This window comes from Chaetura pelagica, unplaced genomic scaffold (genome assembly GCF_000747805.2).
Source record: "Chaetura pelagica isolate M959 unplaced genomic scaffold, ChaPel_1.0 scaffold332, whole genome shotgun sequence".
NCBI classification, from domain to species: domain Eukaryota; kingdom Metazoa; phylum Chordata; class Aves; order Apodiformes; family Apodidae; genus Chaetura; species Chaetura pelagica.
This window is the reverse complement of record NW_009952480.1, coordinates 1045932-1065500: the sequence shown is the minus strand read 5'-3', so window position 1 is coordinate 1065500 and position 19569 is coordinate 1045932. Positions and strand designations below refer to the sequence as shown.

The following is a 19569-nucleotide window of genomic DNA, read 5'->3' as shown; positions in this document are numbered from 1 at the left end:
CCTGCTGATATGATCAAAGAAACTAATTAAAGTATTAGAGCTTCTCTACAATGCACACTAGCAGATGAAGCCATAAGAATTATTAAATATTTGTACCATGTAAAAATGATACGCAAAGATCCATAAGATACAGAAGAAACAGTGTGCTCCTCAATGTTGTCTCTCCTATAGCAGCAACACTTGTGCAATAAATAAAAAGCACTTAGTGATGATTAGTTCAGAGCCAATAAAGTTCAGAGGAGAAAAAGCATCTAAATTCAGGTTTGCAAAGTCACAGACATTAAATTCTGAAGTTGAGTAGCTTAATGAGCAGAAGTTTAGATGTGCAGATGAGCTTCAGTGTTTCACTGAATCAAGGCCTGAATGCACAAAGTACGTGTGAGAAAAGTTCTTGGCTCTGAATTTCAATTCATTGTTAGTGTTATATGAGGTTTTGGACTACTGACGTGTCAGGCTTATGTACACCAAAGCATTGTTTGTGGTTCTTGAGAGAGCCCTACTACAATCTGGCATGCACTGCACGAAAATATTCAGCTTGGCTTCCAAATTGTGTAACTAGCTTTATTATAGGGAGAAAGATAATTCAAACAGCAACAATGCTCCTAGATGGTCAAAAAATGTTATTCCAACTGGATAAATAGCGGGCCAAATAAATACTGCACAGGTACAAGTTGGTGAAATATCCATAATCTCAATGGAGTTGTGCCAGCTTACTATGACAGCAATTGGGGCCTGTAATTTTGCAGGCTTGTCATAACTTTTAACATAATGCACTGACAGAGGTTCTCAGGTCTTGAGTGATCAGCCTAAGGCCAGGTGGCAACGCAGCTCAACACATTCTAGCTCTTCTCTTTACATGAGGAATACCAGGGCATTTTGTATGCCTCACTGCAAACCAGCTCCTAATAACCATCACATACAGAAGGACTTCAGGGGCCTGATGTGATTTTTCACTTCATCTAGGTGCAGAAATCTGTAGGAGTAAGGAGTGAAACTGTGGTTTTAAGTAAGCTCCCTGGGATTTTCCCATGAGTTTTGGTTCGTTGTAGCCAGGATTTCTTTCTTTCTTACTATGTACCTGCTTATCTTTCAATCTCCATACACATACACACAAAGATGTATTAATCTACATATAAATTAATACATTCACATTTATACACACATGAAGATACATGACATGTACATGTCAAATGCGTGCACATGAGCATGCACAAATTCCTCCCATGGCAGACACCTCAGATAGGGGCTAGGTTCTTCTGAACAAGGTGGGCAGAGAGGACGGGATTAAATGATGGGAAGGTTCTCATGTATGTCATTTGAGGGACATTTGGCACTTCATACATAATCTCATAGTGAAATTTACCTGTATGGAATGGATCTACAGGGCATTTGATTATGACTCAGACTCCTACTAATTTGGAGAACTTTAGACATCCACGTCAGGGCATTTGATTATGACTCAGACTCCTACTTCCTGCTGCTTTCTGCATAGGACTAAACTCACCCCAGTTTAATAACTCCAGTTTGTAAGCTGTATTTTAAAAGCTTTGTTTTCTAAAAAAATTACATTTAAAATGCTCATCTTTATTACATAAGAAATACAAATGATCTTATTAGTCTCAAAAAAACACTAGGGTACTTGGAAATAATGGAATCATATGCTCTCTAAGAGTTTCCTTTGACATCCAAAGACAAATTTAAATAGGCCTTTTTCCTTGTGCTAGTATGTATAGGAGCAAGAGGTGTCATATTTAGAAACTAAATGCAGGAGCTGAGGTAGGAGATATTTACAGCTTGGTAACTGAGATACTTACTTTAAATGCCAAATAAGCAATTGGCTGAAACTCTAGAATGAAGGCAATCGGCTGTCATAAATATTTGTGAAGTTCATTTTGTTGTTAAGATGATATGGGGCACTTAGTCCCAGCAAAATTGTGAAAACCTACTCTTACAGGCATAACCTTAAAAAAAAAGGAAAATTGTGTACAAAGAAAACTCCAAACAACACAGAAGAAATCAAGGGGGGCAACCAAGAGGAAACTGCTATGAGTCAGATACAGTGCTTGGGTCTTACATTGCTCTCATGTTGTTCTCTGGAAGAAGTGGAATTTCCAGGACTTTGGTGTTGGAAAGTATTGTTTCATGGCTGGTGGTAGAGACAGTCTTCCCAGTGATCCGATGGACCTGGTAGAAAGCATGGGGTCGCAGCAGGCGGTCGTCTGCAGTCCCAATGAACAGCTGTAGCGTGAGCGGCTCGCTTTCTAAGTAACCATGGAGCTGGCAAGAGAACAGAAAACGCCCACTGAGCACCATGCACGTAAACTGCTAGGCATCAATTAATTTTTTATAAGCAGGAGAGACTAATTCAAGGAGAGAAATTTGTGACAGGTGCTATGTGTTAAGTTCCCCCCTTCCATTTTTTCCTGTAACGTAATATTGGTACAATAAAAAGGTGCACTCAGAAAATGCCTCATTATCTTAAAGGTCCTGAGGCACTTTAGATGGGTTGGGTTTTTGAGCACTCTGTGTCTGCAGAAAACTTTGCATAAATTCTGCCATGGTGCTCTGCAAAAAACCCACAATGAAGTCAATGTTCCTCCCCAGTTCTGCAGGTGGCAAAACTGATGGAGTTTACAAGTGGAAAGGACACAGGTCATCCACCCCTGTGCTTCCTTGGTCAACCCCTGGTGCAGCAGCAGCCTCCTGCTCGTCACACATCCCCTCATTAACTGATTTTTATGCTGGTAAATACCTCCCGGGACAGTGTGGAGACAGATCACATATACATGAGTAGTAGCTCACCATGTGTGTCAAATTCTTGTTATAATCGCACAAAAATCTCATTGAAGCTACTGGGCCTGACTTGAACTTCATCCATGTTACAGTGACCGCTCTGATGACAACAAGAGTTATTTCTGCCACAGGCTGTGGACCGAGCAGGAGCAGAGTCTGACCTCATCATCACCACCTCCTGAAGAAGCTGATCTGGGTTCACACTGGTGCAAAGGAGACTGCAGCTGTCCGCAGCAGCTCCAACCTCTACTTAACACTGATGCCTGATGCTGGGAGTTGAAACTCACAAAAACAGTTATCTTGCAGTAGTTAGCTGCAAAGCCTTGTCCATCCCAAAGGAAAGGAGGACGTAGCAACTGTAGGAGAGAGAAGCGCAGGCAAGGTGGGCTGTCCCAGATGTAAACCTGCTTGCTTGGTTGTAGGTTTAATTTCCTCTGCAAATGCTTCAGGTAGGTTTGGGCCCAAGCTATGCAACCATCACTGCACCATCATTAAATCTGATAGATCAAAATTAGACCACTGATAATTTGGTGAGGAGCAATATTTTAATTTACGTGCATGCAAGTCCAAAGCTAAAAAAAAAGCTGAAAGAAAGTGGTGAAATCTGTATCAAAATTTGTTGATACTTCTGCTTTTCTTGCTTTGACTCTCCTTAAACCTTAAAACATCATTTGTGGCTTCATAATAACTTAAAATTTGTCTCTCCAGAGTATTTTACCATCTGACAGTGGTAATGCTATTAAGAACAAAGATCTCAAGTTACTTTTGCTCCTTGAGCCACGCAAAATTCTGTTGAGTGAGGTACAAAGCCTTCTCAATGCTATCAAACATACTGATGGCAACAGGAATGCATAATGGCCATGTTTCAGGTGCCACAGTGACCAATGCATGAGGAAGGAAGGACTCTGTGCCCAGACACATCTTCTGTCACTAACCAGGTGTAGTGCAGATTTTTCACTCCACACTTTGGATCTAAGAGCCAAGATGATAACAGAAGTGGTTTAATGTGCTTGATTTGGTGTAGCAATTTTACACTCTCACCTAAAGTGCATGGACGCTGAGAGGATGCAGGGACAGGAGGAGGAGGCTATTTCCAGCACTCCGGTATTTTATCAGCTGTACATGGCTGAGACACCACATCAAGGCAGCACAGTCAGGGGGCTGTGATAGGATATAGTGGGATTTCCCCATCAACGTTGTCAAACTGAAAACACATTAGGAGCAGTTTGAAAATATGCAGCATGGGAAAAATGATGGCGAGCAGAGATGCAGCCCAAGCTGCAGGTTGATGATGGCAGACATGCTTCTGGTACAGCCAGCAGCCACAGAGGGCATGCCATGATCCTGCTCATCACTGCTGCGTTCCCCCTGCCTCGCAGCCACTGCTGCTGCTGGTGTGAGCCTGCAGGGCTGGTGGAGTGACCTGGATTTGGCCCGGGCTGATCTCACCCCACCTCAGAGCTTCAGTAGCAAAGCTGAAGTGATGGAGGAGACACAAGGTATCAATGGGTATTTTTGCTCACAAGTGGCATGCAAGTTTGCTGGGAGAGAAAATAAGACAGTGTGACACACCAGCCGATTAAATTCCTACGCATCACCAGCGGTCACTTGTTCAACTCGTCATGGACCGTGCTTTTTATGGAGAGTATAAAATTAAAACAAACACATATTGAATTACAAGGCCGCTTAAAAGATAAAAATAGACTAGCGAGTAACTCAAACTTCAATCCAGCAAAGGCAGAACTGCACCAAGGTACCCCTATGTTTCACTGAATCTGGGCAAAGGGGTCAAAAACGTTGGTCTTGCATTGGCTTCTGCTATTTCAGGATTTATCTTTAAACGTGAACTCAGTTGCTGCTGTATCTTGTAACAAACTGATGAGCTGCAGCTTGTTCTTTACCTACAGATCTCCTACCAGGAAGCAACTGAACACCCAAAGTCTGCAGTTTTTGCACACCAACCCTCCCCTGAGAAGGATTCACATGCTGGAAAACAAATAATCAGAACTCAGATGCAAGTTTTGCATTGCTTTTAAGGCTTGTGATCTTTAAATTAAATTGTTTTTTAAAGGCCCTATCATACAGCCCTGCTGGGCTTTGCTTTGGAGCCATTACCCACAGTTGGTTATTCCATGAGAGCTATTTCTGCACCTGGTGACAAGTAGTGGCTACCACATTGAATGAACATGAGTTTTCAAGAGCTGTAATGTGTCAAAAACATCCAGAAAGACTAATGTAATCACTATATGGTTGATTTCGCTGCCCTCAAAACAGGCAAAACCCTAACTCTCAATTCACTGTAAATTTTATTTCATATTCTCTGATAGAAGGCAACTGATCTCTGATACGTATTTCCCTTTTGAGTTCTATCCATTGTATCACATTATTTACTCTTGTATTATATCACAAATATTGCGCATGCCAACAGAAGTGATAAAAGAAAACGATTCAAGGATTAACATTTAAAGGGGCACATACTGTGGATGACTAATTTTAGATGATGCAACCAGTGCACAATTTCTCTGACAGACAGCACTGAGCTCTGGGAGTCTTCTGCATGCTACAGGTGTCTGGAGAACATGCCAGAGTTTGGTTTCTCTCAGCTGGGCACAATGAGAACATTCTGTGTCTCTCTCAAAATATAGGAGGGGGTAATTACTGTCAAGTGGCTCAGCAGGATGATGAGAGGAGCAGTGGCAGTAAAAGGCAGAGCTGCAGGCTGTTAAGATTTGTCAACAGGTAGGGGGAATATAAAAAAAGACAGACGTAAAATGGGAAAGAAGGGGGACTGAATATTTTTACTGGTTAGGAAAGATCTCACACGCTCACATCCATGCATATTTTCCAAGCATGCTCTGGAATACTGTACTCGGTGGCATAACGACTCTGTTTCCTGGCGTGCGACATGGGATACATGCGTCAGACACACTATTTTTATCTTCTTCTCTGTGTAACACAGTCCGAAGTTCTCTTAATAACTCAGAGGCTGAACATGGGTGACAAAGACTGTCCTCAGCTATGGCATTCATAATAAAGGATGTGCCTTTCCTACCAAGCATGCTTTGCTTGGCAATACATAGACCCAATTGGAAAGAGTTTATTTTCCCCTGCTGTGAAAGAGTAAAAGGACCTAGCTGCAAATATGGATCAGGTACACAGTATTCTGGAACAAGCTTTTCTTTCCAAAAAAAGGTGAGGATACAGCAGTTAGTACAAAGTAAAAATGAAGGCAAAAGTGAAGTATGCAGGTAAGACCTCTGTGGTTGGTGTTTTTTGTTTTGAAATTAAAGTAGGTCATACACTCTTGTTCTGACTGACCACTGAATACTCTGCTTTTTTCTTTTTGAGCAACAATGTCAAAAATATTTGTACAGGTCTCAAATTATATTTGCATTTACATTGTCTGAAGCTGCTAAGATCAAAATCAGACTTAATTGTAGGCCTATTTTACAGTCCTCTAATTTTATTAAGAGTGATGCAGTCACTGGTAATTAACACCAGAACAGGACCCATCACAGTTAAGCTCTTTGTCACCTTAAAGAATCTTATGCAAGAGCAAGGAAAGGCTGCACCAGCCAGGTGACTGCTCCACCGCACCAAGCTTTCCCTGGGATTCCTACACCTCTCTGTCACTGCTTTCACAACACGTTCTCCCACCAGCATGTCTTGATTCTCAGCAGAAGATTGCTGCTCACCTTGGTGCAAGGTGCCAAGGCAAATTCCAGCCTTTCCCCAGGCAGACACACTCTGCACTGTGTACTGGGGCTGGATGTTCCCGCATGTCCAAGTGAGGTGATGCTGAATGTGCAGCACCTTCCTCTGGCAGCCAACAAATCACCAAATCATTGAATGGTTTGGATTGGAAGGGATCTTAAAGATCATCCAGTTCCAACCCCCCTGCATTGGCAGGGAAACCTCCCACTAGATCAGGTTCCTCACAGACCCATCCAACCTGGTCTGGAACACTTCCAGGTGCACTTCCAGGGGCATCCACAACTTCCCTGGGCAGCCTATTCATATTACTATTCCAGTGTCTCACCACCCTCAAAGTGTGAGGGAAACAGCACTGCTTCATCCATTGCAGCCAACAACCAACTGCAAGGTAGTATCTGATTCAGTTCTACAGTGATGATAGCTTGAGGCTGATCAGACGTGAGCATATGCAGCCTGTCTGGATTCCAACCATGTGCCTGACGCACATCTATGAAATCTGGAAATCAGAATTAAACAGACTTAAGCAGATGGAGCTGAGGTGCTTTTAACACAAGTGTCAGAAAAAAACAAAGCCTTCCCAGACTTTAATAAAGTTACCAAATATTAAAGAATTTTTGCAAATGTCACATCCAGTAACTCAAATGCTTTTTCATCACCAGTGGTTATTCCCAAGTCTGTAAGGAAAACTTCTATATTTGAGCCATGACACTTATTTTAAGAAACATGGCTGAAATATTCCGCATGCTCCTTTCCACGTGCTTTATGCTTTTGGCATGCTGAAACACCTGTTGAAAAGGTGAGAAAGCTACCTGCCATAACAAGGAGCTTTCTACGCCTAGAGAGGCTTCTGGAGACTGCCAAAAGAATGGTGCTGTTCTGATGGGACACACCAGCCAGGTACACCCTCTACACCCACTCACACTGCCAGGAACAAAAGTGAGCTTCACTACAGAATAGCTTTTAAGTGTACTTACTGGGAGTTCCAGGAACAGGCTGCAAAAGCCCTACAGCGCTGCACTCCTCCAGATTCTGACTCTAAATAAGTTAAATTACTGCAGTGGCTGATTTCGGGCTTAGCCCATCCCAATGCATTCACAGCAGAGCTCTCACTAATAACAAAGCAGGGTATGACCAGGGACCCTCTAAACTAGACAGCAGCTTGTGGCTACTATGTGCTGCATCCTTCATAATAATGATGTGCCACAAAAATCCATAGGTAACATCCATAAAAAGAGGGGAGATTTAGGTTAGACATTAGGAAGACATTATTTAGTGTGAGGGTGGTGAGACAATTGGAACAGGTTGCCCAGGAAGATTGTGGATGCCCTCTCCCTGGAAGTGTTAAAGCCCAGGTTGGATGGAGCTCTGAGCAACTTGGTCTAGTGGGAGGTGTCCCTGCCCATGGCAGAGGAGATGGAACCATCTGATCTTTAAGGTCCCTTCCAACCCAAAGCATTCTACTGTTGTAGGATTCTTTACCAGCAATGCATCTACAAATGTGTGTACCTGTTCTCTGTACAGTTGGTACATCATAAAGATAAAAAGTAAATATACCCACCTATGTCTCTAAAAATAGTAAGAACGATATCTACATTTTCTTATCCTACCATCTAAGTGATGACCACACTGCTTGCAGCAGGTACAGGCAGTGCTTACACTCAGCAATGCCTTACATGTCTGTGTGTCCCATTTGTATTTCTAGAACTGTTCAACTGTTGAGTCAGTCTGGAGAGAATCACTGGTGACACTAAGCATCTAGTCTGGGGAAAGGGGGCTTCTTTCCCTTTTTTTCTGATCCACATTTTGGAATGTAATTCCAATGCTTTCAAAGAGGTGAAATGGGAGAAAAATCTATAAAATAGTAATTTTTTTTAAGTAATCAATGCCTGTCTCTTTAAGCCAGAGCTTTGGGAGCTACACATCTAATAGCTTTATTGCTAACTTCCTCAAGGAGGTCTTTTTTTTTTTGTTGTTACAGTAACTACACACAAATGATAAAATGAAACATGTCATGTCTTATAAATGTACCTTAAATACAGCCTCAAAAAAGTATCAGCGAGTGTTCAGTGTCCTGATTTTGTAAAACCAATTTGAAGAGCCAGGCTTAAACTACCAAGAAAGTGTACAAGCATTTTGAGTACTGATTTTAGCTGTGAGCACCAAGATGCATAAAAATAGGGTCATAAATCTGATTTTTTAAAAAAGAATTTACCTATAGCTTCCATGTGGAAGCACTAGAAGAGGGAGGCTGTTGCATCACGGGTTTAAATGGGAAGAGGGAAAAGTTGGTCCTGAGGGCCATGACTGTCATGTGAAGTGAAGGCACTGAGGGCATGGTCAGGAGACCTGGGCATCTATTCTTGGGTGCACTGGAGAGATCCTGCCTGACCTTCACCTGGACAGCCACTGAACTGCCCTGTCTCTGTGCCTCTGGGCTGAAAATGCCCAGGGATCTGCTGCTGAAGGCTGAGGCAGGCAGCAACCTGCAGCTCTGGGGAAAAAAAAAAAAAAAAAAGACATAAAAATACTGCCCTTGTTGCGAAGTCCTCTCCTATTCCAGCCTGTTTTGACTCGGAATTCCTTTGCTAGGGGATGCTTGTGGAAAAATCACACTTCAGATGCCTAGAGCCAGGGGATGGTAGAGGCTCTCCATTCAGACTTCCTTCCCAAACCAAAAGGCCTAATACCCAGTGCCCAGGAGAAGGCAGGGAGCCCTCCCGCAGATCAGGGGGTGCATGCCATGCACCAGGGCAGCAGCAGGTAACCAGCAGGCAGCTGCTTCTTTCCACCTTTCCAACTTCCAGCATCATGCTCTGCAGGCACACAAGTTTCAGCCACCGCCGTACCATCCACGTGCCCTTTGTGCTTCTCAGGTCTCTGGCTCAGAAGGACACAGGATGCTGCAGCCCACAGTGCACCTAGGGCCAAGAGAGGCACATCATATTGACCAGGTACCCCTTCTCCTTGCTGGCAACCAGGTATGTAATACAGGGTGCCAGTTTTCCAGACAACTTGTCATCGTGGATTCAAAATGGAGGTGCTAAACTCGGGCCATGTTAATGCTCCTCTATATTGTGTTGTCTGATTGGAGTAGAGCCAAAATACGGGAAGTGACTTATTCAAAACAGCAGAGCAGACAGCCCTCAGTATAATAATAACAATAATAACAATACATTTGTCATTATTTTTATTAAAAAGCAAACAAAACACAAAAACAAAAGAGAAAATAAAACACCTTCTTAGGAGCTGAGGTGACACTCTGACTCTGATAGCTTCTGCTGTATTTTATCTGACACAGTTAAATAAAAAAGCGCAAAAATTATGCCCTGTGGGACTTTACATACGTGTTACTACAACTGGGTCCTTCACTTACTTCAAATAAAAATGAATTCCTACCATTTTTTGTGCTGCTTTCAAGATTTCTTTTTCCTTCCTAAAACTCATTTTCCTTGGATTCTCTCAAACTCTGTTTTAAGATCCAAATGTAGTCTGAGGTGATCCACAATTAAGAATAAAAGGGCTTACTCCTGCAAAGGGCTAAGCCTGGGCAGAGGGCAAGAGCTGGATGGGAGTGAACGGAAAACAGCAGGAGTGTGTTTTATGTGGCACTTTCTAGCACTGCCACTTGGACTTTAATTCAACAGTGCAGCAAAAGAGCAGCTGTTCACATCATGATGAATAAAGACCTATATAAAACTTTCAGCTGCAAATACGCTGTGAGGAATTATTAATCTTAATGTAATAGAGATGCTGTACACACAGTCACTGGCTTACAAGTCATGTCAGTCTCTACCCAGGGAAAAACAGCTTTCCTAGCTGCTGGCTCTCAGCACAGGCATGAAATGTCCTTTTCTAAACAGCTACAAGACACTGCTCCCTGTTTCTAGGAAGGATATCCTCCTCACATAGACATACCTAGAAACCAACCCAGCACACACTCCTCCTAAAACTACTTGACTTACAAGACAGATGCTCATCAGAAGAGGAGTTACCAACAGAATTAATTTGTAGGTCCTGAGCACCTTATTCACTGAAGTGGAATATCATTACTGCTCTAGTGCCATTTTCTACCACAAGACTAAAGAGATGTCCTTCCCACAATCCTACCTGCTCCTTCAGGATCTCCAGCCCCACGTTCAGGTGCCTGGAGGCAGCCAGTCCTCTCCACATCATGGCTCATCTCTCAGAGTGCAGCATCTAAGCCATGGGATCTTCCAAAACCTCCTTGCAGACCAGGCCTGAGGAGAGTCATTCCCCTACGAAGGGACGGAGGTGGCACCCACACCAGGCAGTCAACCTAAATGAAAGCTTTTGTCTTGGAGAACGGCCCTGCACTTCTCCAAGGGCGGCCTTGAGTGGGAGGACAATCTCTTCCCCTGGATAGCTTGCCCTGTGGCATGGCCACCACGTGTGACCTTTTGGGGCTCTCCATCCCAGGAGCCTGTATGTGCTTGTGTGTGGACAGGATTCATGGCAACACAAAGCTGAAGCGTGGGATGCTTTCAAATTGCATTTGAGTATATATATTTTGACAACAGAGAGAGCAGTTCTGGAAACCACAGATTAAAAATGTGCTTCTGGGAGGAAGTTCAGAGTAGTAGTGCCCCTCTGAAACTACATCATGCCTCAATTTACTCAGCGTCCACTCAAGCGTTTGCCCTCAGCATTCATAACAGCTTTCCACTGGGACAGCCCTACCCATGGTCGTGTAAGAGTTAAAAAAATTTAAAAAATAAAAAAAAAATAGTATCACAGGAGCACTGCAAGAGGAATTAATTTCGTATTGTTAGGCAGATACTCTGGGCAAGCTTCTACTTGTGAACCTGCCTTTTGTCATGCTGCTGATATATCCATTGCATCCAGGGAGCTCCCATTTGTGGGTGAGCACGGGCTGGCCAGGGTTCCTCGGGTGTGTGACAGGTGCTGTCAGCAAGAGCTGGATGGATGTGATACTCTCACTGATGCCCATCCCAGACATGGCACAGCACAACTGCCAATATCCACAGGTCACCTCTCCAAAGCCCAGACAGCCCCCAATGCCCCAAACAGGGCCTTATCACTTGGTTGTTCGCTAGTGCTGCACTAACTGCATGACTTTGAATTCCCACCCCCATAAATTTGAGGGCAACAGGGTGCCAAGCTACCCCCAAGGGTTATCTGCTTAAGGGTCAATGCTTATGAGATGCTTTTTCTGCACACCAAGATGAACACTGGCTCACATTGCATACGGACATCACAGTTCCAGGCAAAGTATCTCTGGGGTTCAGAGACACCACTAACACAGTATGAGAGAAGAAGTGGTTGCTTTCCCCCTCAATTTTAAGTCCTATCCCAATGACATTTATTTAAACTGCTACTGAAGACAGAAAGCTGGAGCTATGTTTAAAGGCTTTATCTCCAAAAATATTTGGAGAGCTATAAATACTGAGCCATATTCATAATATGAATATTGGACTTACTGCTCTGTTGCCATGAAAACTACTATAAATACACGTCCAAATCTTAATTTCTCTGATTTGCCAAGAACTCCTCTGAAGGGATAAAAAAATTCTTATGCAAGACGTCTTGCTATTTAATTAGCCATCAGAGTCTCACGTCCAAACACAGAGCAGGAACTGAAAACTCAATGCTGGAGGCAGACAAAGCACACAGAGCACTAGCACACCGTACAGCTGTATGTCCCAAGTGAGACTTACTACAATCAGACAGTCCATGAGTCAAGCTCTGACTGTCTTCTGTTTGGGGAAAGGAGGGAGAGGGCACGGAGACTGTCTGAAGGTCTGAAATTAACATCCCCACTTCTTCTGCAAGTCATATGAGTACTAACGGCTTCCAAATTTGACAGTACGTCTGTCTGGGTTTTTTTATGTAGAAATGGATTAACAGAAGGAAAGCACTTTGAGGCATTTTATAAAAGCACAGAGCAAGGATGGCTTTGTGGCTGAAGGAGTAGGAAGCTGGGCATAAGGTGATCAAGTTCCCACCACCAGCTCTGCCAGACAGTTTTTGCTTCATCACAGATACTTGACTTTATTAGAAGAAAGAAATTTACATAGCAAGTTTTTACATATTTCCAGCCTGTTCTATGTTTAATCAATTTGTGCTTCAGCCTTATAAAATAAAAGCCAGTAACCAGGTCATGTAGCCACATAACCCTTTCTTCACTGTGGGAAGCTCAGCGCTTCCCAGCCTTCTGGTTCCAATCCTCACATTATTTACACCTGCATTCCTTGGGGAATAAAGCAGATTAATGCAAATTCCTTGCTCTTCAGAGTCAGAAAAGTGCTGTCTGCATGAGTATGTTCCTCAAGACAGGTTCTGGCTTCCACTACTTCAACCCTCAAAAAGTGTTGCCATCACATGCACAAGATTCATAAACATGCTATTTGTGACTCCTGTGTCAGAGCAGAAAAGGGCAGTGTGTTTTGCCAGGTCACTACATGCTTTTGGTTCTACTCTCCTTCCACAAGCCACCTTTGATCCACCTGGTCCCGCAGCTCCAATTACACTGCAGTTTTATCTAAGAGTGTGCCTTCCACGGAAAGCATCTTAATGCAGCAATAAAAATAGGTCAGGTATATCTCACAGCCCAGCCTCAATGTTTTGACCTCCAAGACAGCCTGAAAAATCCAGAGAGATTGGATTCCACACTGTGAGTTGTTTGAGAGCAACAGTGATGCCATTGGCTGATGCAACTTGTTTTACAAAACATATATGGATGCAACAGACCAGGTTCTCTGACCAACCCTCTGACTGCAACTGTTAGCAGCTCTGCCAAACAGGACACAAGGGCTACAATGAAAGGCCTGTTATCTTCAACAGCAAGTAAATAAAATAAGCATTAAAGTCTTAGCTTCCCAGCATATGTGGACAATTTTCAATCGATCATTCTAAATATTGTCACGTTGAGTAACATTATTTAGCAACAGCTGTTGCACTACAATTTCATCCAAATACTGAGGAGCTCATACCACAACCCCATTTCAAGCTAGTAAGACGGCCAAATAAAATGTTGCAAATACTAAAGGCTGAACCTCCGAAGCTTTACAGAGTAGCTCATCTGCTGCTGCAAATGCTTACACCCTGCTGCAGTCGGTGTAGCAGGATGTCAGTGCACCACTGGGATTTGAGGAGGACGCTGACAGCAACAATTTCTCCTTTGAAGAGAGGTATGATAATTACTACTGACCAGGACCCATCTTTTTACACCCAACCAAAGACAGCACCTATATCAACCTGTTGAATTCAAACATAAGGTTCTGGCATGGGTCAAGTCCCAAGCCCGAGATAGGAATTCCAGAATCTTGAAAGGCACCGCTCCTGCCCATCACAGTCAAGATTCACTTGGGCATCTAACCTGAGAAGCAAACTGCGGTCCTGATGAACTGGTGTGATCTTAGCGCCTGCTGGGCCCGGTTACATATAATTACACACAACACATCAAGCCAAAAAGAAACTGAAAAGCCAGGTGATTCATGCCACCTAACTTCTAACACATACAGGCCAGACAACAATGGGGTCTAGTCACCTTGGCTGCCTTCCCAGCCGGCAAAATGAGAGATGCACTCTGAAGTTATGACTTACCTGAGCTGCTTCAGATGTTCACAACAGAATAAAATTAGTATCTCCCTAAACTCTATACCAACTAGCCTTCCCCTGATTACAGAGAGAAACTAAGGCTCAGCTGCAGACATCTATGGCTAGCCAAATAAACCCAAACTGTAGACTTGCCCCTGTAATCAGCTCAGGCCACAGTTCAGAGCATAAGTGTCCCACAAATCCAGGGCAGTGCTGCAAGAAAGGCACACTGCACTTAGCCCAAAAAGACATGGAGCAGAGCTTCTGTGAGAAGACCCCCACATTGGCAGAGCCTATGACAGACCCCATGTACTGTACTTTGCTGTCACATGTTTCAGGTTTTCGGTCAAATTCAGCTCTACTACAGCTTAAAGTGAGTGCTTGAGCTTCTGCACCCAGATTTTGGGGACCTGTTGTACCCTGGGCCTCGAGTCAACCACAAGACAAGGTGAGCAGCAGGTGGTCACGGCTGGTGGACACACTTTAACCAGCTGCAGCTTTCCATCCCAAGCCTGAGGTGGAACTAATAATCGTTCTCTCAGAGGGGAGGTGATGCAAGGATCAGCTAATTTGCAAGCAACGACTGCAGCAAACCCCCCTGGGTCCCAGCAGGGCTCCCCATCTCAGTTCTGGAGCAGCGTCACGTACATTTTGGGTAGCCTTGCTGTTGCTGCTGTTTCAAAATCACAGTGGATGTTAAAATCATAATAAAAGGTAGTACTCTTCCTAATGTTCATTTCTGTACTAAATTCAAACTCATATAACGTACCTTTCTAATACCAAATGGGAAAAGAGCATTCACTAAAAGTGGGAGAGTCGAGAGGCTGGAGGCCAAATTTGATTTTTTTGTTATTATCTTTATGTTACTTAACACAAGATTGTTCTTCCTTCTGGAGGAACAGAAGAATGCTTTTACTCATTACATGACTTTCCCAAAAACATCTGCTTTTACACCTTAGCTTCTAGATAGCACCCTGTGATTAGAGCAACTACCATGTAAAATCTATTCAGGCTGAGAGTTTCAAGGGGCTACATTTATGCTAGCAGAACTGCAGAGCCATAGCCCAGTGCTAGCATCACTACCACGCTGACTTGCTCTTTGCAAAACCTCTCCAACCTGCTTCCATTTCATACAGCGCCCCTGAAGCCAGCTGTGTGGCTGTATCAGTTCACATACTTAAAGATTTTCCTCACAACGGTGAGGGATTAGAAAATGGGGCTTTGATGTGTTCAGGACATGTGCTTGAGATTACTTGTGTACCTAGATGCTAGCACATGTGCCTGCAAGTTGTGGCCTAAATTTGTTAGTCCCTTGCAGCTTGTGTTTGCAGCTATGGGTGGAGTTCATGTAAAATTCTATTACTGTATGCCATTTGTATTCAATAATACTCTACAGCCTGTATTTAGTAACATATTGAGTCTGTATTGAGGAATATTACAATATTGTCAAATAAGAGCTATGTCACATACGGCCCACATAATGAAAGCAACATCATTGCAAGAGAAGCAGTTGAAAATTAATTGGAAAGCCATTTGGAAAATTATTGCCAGATTATACGGACTATTGATGAAAAAATGCCATCTATTTTTGTTGGGTTTTTTTTTCTAAAAAGCTGCACCTTCCAAGCTGTTTTCTGAATTCCTGCATATATGCAGAGATATGTACTGTTTTATTCAGGGTTTTTTTTATTCTGAGATGACAGGCACTATCTGAATATTATTCTACATACAAACACAACTGCTCCATGCTATATTGTGTTTCAACCAGAACAAATACTCTTCAAATACGCTTCAACAAGCATTGCCTTCTGTGGGCTTCTCCAAGGCAAAAAACCTAATACATAAAAGTTACACTTCTTCAGCACTTCACAACTTTCACACAAGCTATTCCTCTTCGAGTCAATGGGAGATTTACAGCTAAATCTAACCCTGCACGCTTTACCAGTTCTCTCTGGTGTTTTCCTCCTAAAAATGTATGCACTTGGTACATAGATAGCAGTGAGACTGTATTAAAAGCCACAGCAGGTGGAAAATAATACATCCCAGCAAAGTTTTTGTTTTCAACTCTCCTCACAATCAAAGCTATGCACAAAGCACGATGAGGCACAGTAAATACAGACATTTCACACAGGCAAGCACGAAAATCTTCCAAAACAAAGAAAATTAAATTATCTTTCAACTGAAGAACACTGCAGTGAGAAACTAAATGAGCAATTCTAATTAAAACCATGCTGCGAATCTCCTACTTTCCACCAGAAAAAAAAAATATCTGCTAGTGTTTGTGCATGTATAGCCACCCTCTAAAAACCAGTCAAGCAGCTTTCCAGCCAAACAATGCAAGACCTAGCATCTCAGAGCTACAAAACATATTGAAATTATTTCCATAGCAATCATAACAACATGCTAGGCCAGGCTGTGCAGGCAGGCGGGGTGGCAGCGGGAGCTGGTCCCTCGCCAGCCCTGGTGCTGCCTGCTGTGCCAGGCACCCTTGCTGGCAGTGCCCACGCAGCTCCTGGCCCCTCGCCTCACAGCCCTGCTCAGCACCACACCACTGCGTGCCACCCTGCTCACTGATGAATAATAGCTCAAGATCTTTGGCAACTTGTGGTCTCATCCAAAACAGTCCCTGGCATCCCGTCTCCACCCGGCTCTCAGCAGCAAATCCTTACGTCCCTGTGTGCACGCGTGGGAGAGCCACGGCACGGGAAGTCCTGGTCGCAGGCAAGCACAGGCAATGCTGGGCAAGCCCTGCTCAAGCTTCTTAGTCCTGACATGCTGCAACCATCTCGGGCTCAGGCCTCTCCCCTTGCACCACTACATCAGGCAGCAGCCTCAGGTGAAGACGTTAGGAGAAGGATGAAAACTCAGGACTACCCCTTCGTGCTTTAGCTGCGCCTGGGCTTCATGCATGGCTCAGCTCTGAGCAGCTCTCCAGACTGAAACGTGATCCCTCTTCTGACCCACTCCCTTCTATCTATTTATCTGCTGCAACAGCCCTGATATGCTGCAGGCTTCCTTCGCTGCCCCAGCACGGGCAGAGAGCCGAGAGGACAGCAATGTGCGGCTCGCTGAGTAAAGCAAATGCGGGGATCCGTGTCCTGGGCAGAACACGCAGGATATGCTGATACTGCTATTTTGATGAAGGCAGAGGGACTGAAATCAGATACATATAGCAGACTTTGGTGAACAGCCTTAATTACTGACTTAAATAACACGGAGAAAGGCACTATTTGCCCAGAGACAGAGGAAAGTAATGGAAAGAATTTGGACAGTGATGGAAGCTTGGCTCTAGCATCATTACACCTGACCTGCTAACAAGACATACAGTAAAAACTTTGGAGACACAGGGACTTCATGCCTATCAGATGTGGGCAGGCATAACTCTGATGGAACAAAACGAAGATGCAACCATACTAAGGAATCCCAAAGCAAAGGGACTAGAGGCAGAAGCAGAGGAAAAAAATGATCCAGTTAATAGCATTCACCTGAAAACCATCAGAAGAAAGCAGTAACACACACAAGAAACCTGCAACCAATGCCCAAAGTGGAGCAGATTTTTAAGAGGGAAAACAGAACGGATCTCCTGAAAAGCAGCAGAGGTCTGCAAAAACAGAGTGCAGATTCTGCAACCTGCTCCCCTTCTTCAAGCACTTTTAGTACAGTTGGAAGCTCCACATGCTCAGGTGTGACACCCAATCTCTTATAACACTCGTGCAAGGCAGTGGAAGTGTCTTAATCCAGATTTTGCAGTCAAGTAACCTAAGCAAAAATAAGTGACACAATTAATTGCCAGTTGATCAATCTATTCCTTGCTTGGTAGAAAACTTATGCACATGTTCAACATTTAATCTCATTTTATGAAAATTTAAGGATGTACTTAAATGCTCTGTTGTACTGTACTAGAAAGATCCCTCTGCTCAATCTCTTTTACAATTTTCCTCTGACATTACAAAGAATTGGACAAGCAATATTTTTAGATGAGTAGTATTGCAAGTGGCAAAGGTCCCTTTCTCGTGAGGATGATGGGTTTTCGCCAGGATTCCTATTTGGTCGTACACTGTATTACCAGTGGCCCAAAGAGCAAAACTCATTGAGGGGGACTTTGATGTCTGTTACTGAAGCACCCAGGAACTCCCAAAAACATTCCCACGCTGTGCCTGCAAGTGTGCCTGCAAAGCTGACTGCTTTGAACAAGGCTGCATTTGAAATCTCGGCAGTAGACTTTTAAATCCCCATGTACATAATGTCTGCATGAAAACCAAAAGCAGAAGTTCCTCCACTTTATTTGGTACTGAAACATTAAAAACAGGTGTTCAAAAACTGTATTACAAATCTGTCTGCAACCTGTATTATTTTTACTATGTGCAAGTAAATTGATCATTAATACATTTCAACTGTTTCAGCAAAAATATGCAACTCCTGCTAAATTATTTCTTAAACATGTGGAGGGAGGAGAAAGTTTATTTGATTTTGCTGCAGACAGCATGCAACAAATTTTACTGATGTGTTATTCATGCAGCGAATGCTGTAATGGATCATCTCCCTTTCATGGCACATGCCAGAGAAGATCTTGAGCTGTTGTTCATAAGGAAAGAAATTATAAACCCTTCCTCATAATGAAAGCTGCAATGTACTTCGAGAGAACAACTGAGAGCAACTGTCAAATTACATTAGACACCGTATTTTCCACTGATTCAGCCTGTTAGTTGGAACAATGACTGATTAAAATGGAAAATCTGCGTTATAACCATTTATACCTACATTCCAGATTACAAGGTATCTTACAGATGTGATTTTTTTCTCTTCTTATGTTAAAAAATTAGGAAGTATAAAACTAGTATTTATTCCAATTGAGTTACATTGGTGTGAAAGTGATGTGAAACACTAACTGGCTTTCATGGAATGTACACAATATAATTTTCATTATATGTATGTTTTATGTAATTTGGAGTACCAAGCAAAAAAAAAAAAAAATTGCTTGCCCTGACATATTACTTTTAGGAATAGAGGACAGATGTCTATTTGCCAATGCAGACTTGTAAAAAATTAATCACCTGCCTCATGCAGGTTAGCAGTATTTGGCAAGTAGGTTAGTTCAGCTCATAATGAAGCATCTGGCTTTTGGTTAAGCTGCATTTTAATTTTAACTGTGTTTCTTTTCAGTTTTTGGGTACATATTGACGTGCAATAATCTGTCTAGTCTGGAGCAGATTTGCTGATTGGTAATTTTGGTGTAGGTTTTCTCAACTGCAACCAAAACTAAGTCAAGTAGCAACAGCTGTTGATTCTCAGACCACAACCTCACGTGTCATCTGAACATCCCTGTAAAGCCATTTTAAACACAGTCCTCAACATCTTACCAATCCAGTCTTGTTTTCTGTAAAATAGCTAAACTAACAGGCAGCGAACTCCTACACGTGTGCTTGAATTAAGCAGGCTTAATTCAGGCTTAAATCAGGGCACTCCTGACTGACTTCAGGAATG

General features: G+C 43.1%; 1 protein-coding gene across 1 annotated transcript in view; it reads right to left on the bottom strand.

The window, feature by feature from the left end:
• The window catches only part of NFATC1 (nuclear factor of activated T-cells, cytoplasmic, calcineurin-dependent 1), a 142157-nt gene that overhangs the window by 103358 nt on the left and 19230 nt on the right, over nt 1–19569 (bottom strand). The window contains exon 3 of the mRNA XM_010008706.1: nt 2075–2277. Within this exon, the coding sequence (XP_010007008.1) occupies nt 2075–2277 (203 nt within the window). The remainder of the gene's footprint in view (nt 1–2074; nt 2278–19569) is intronic.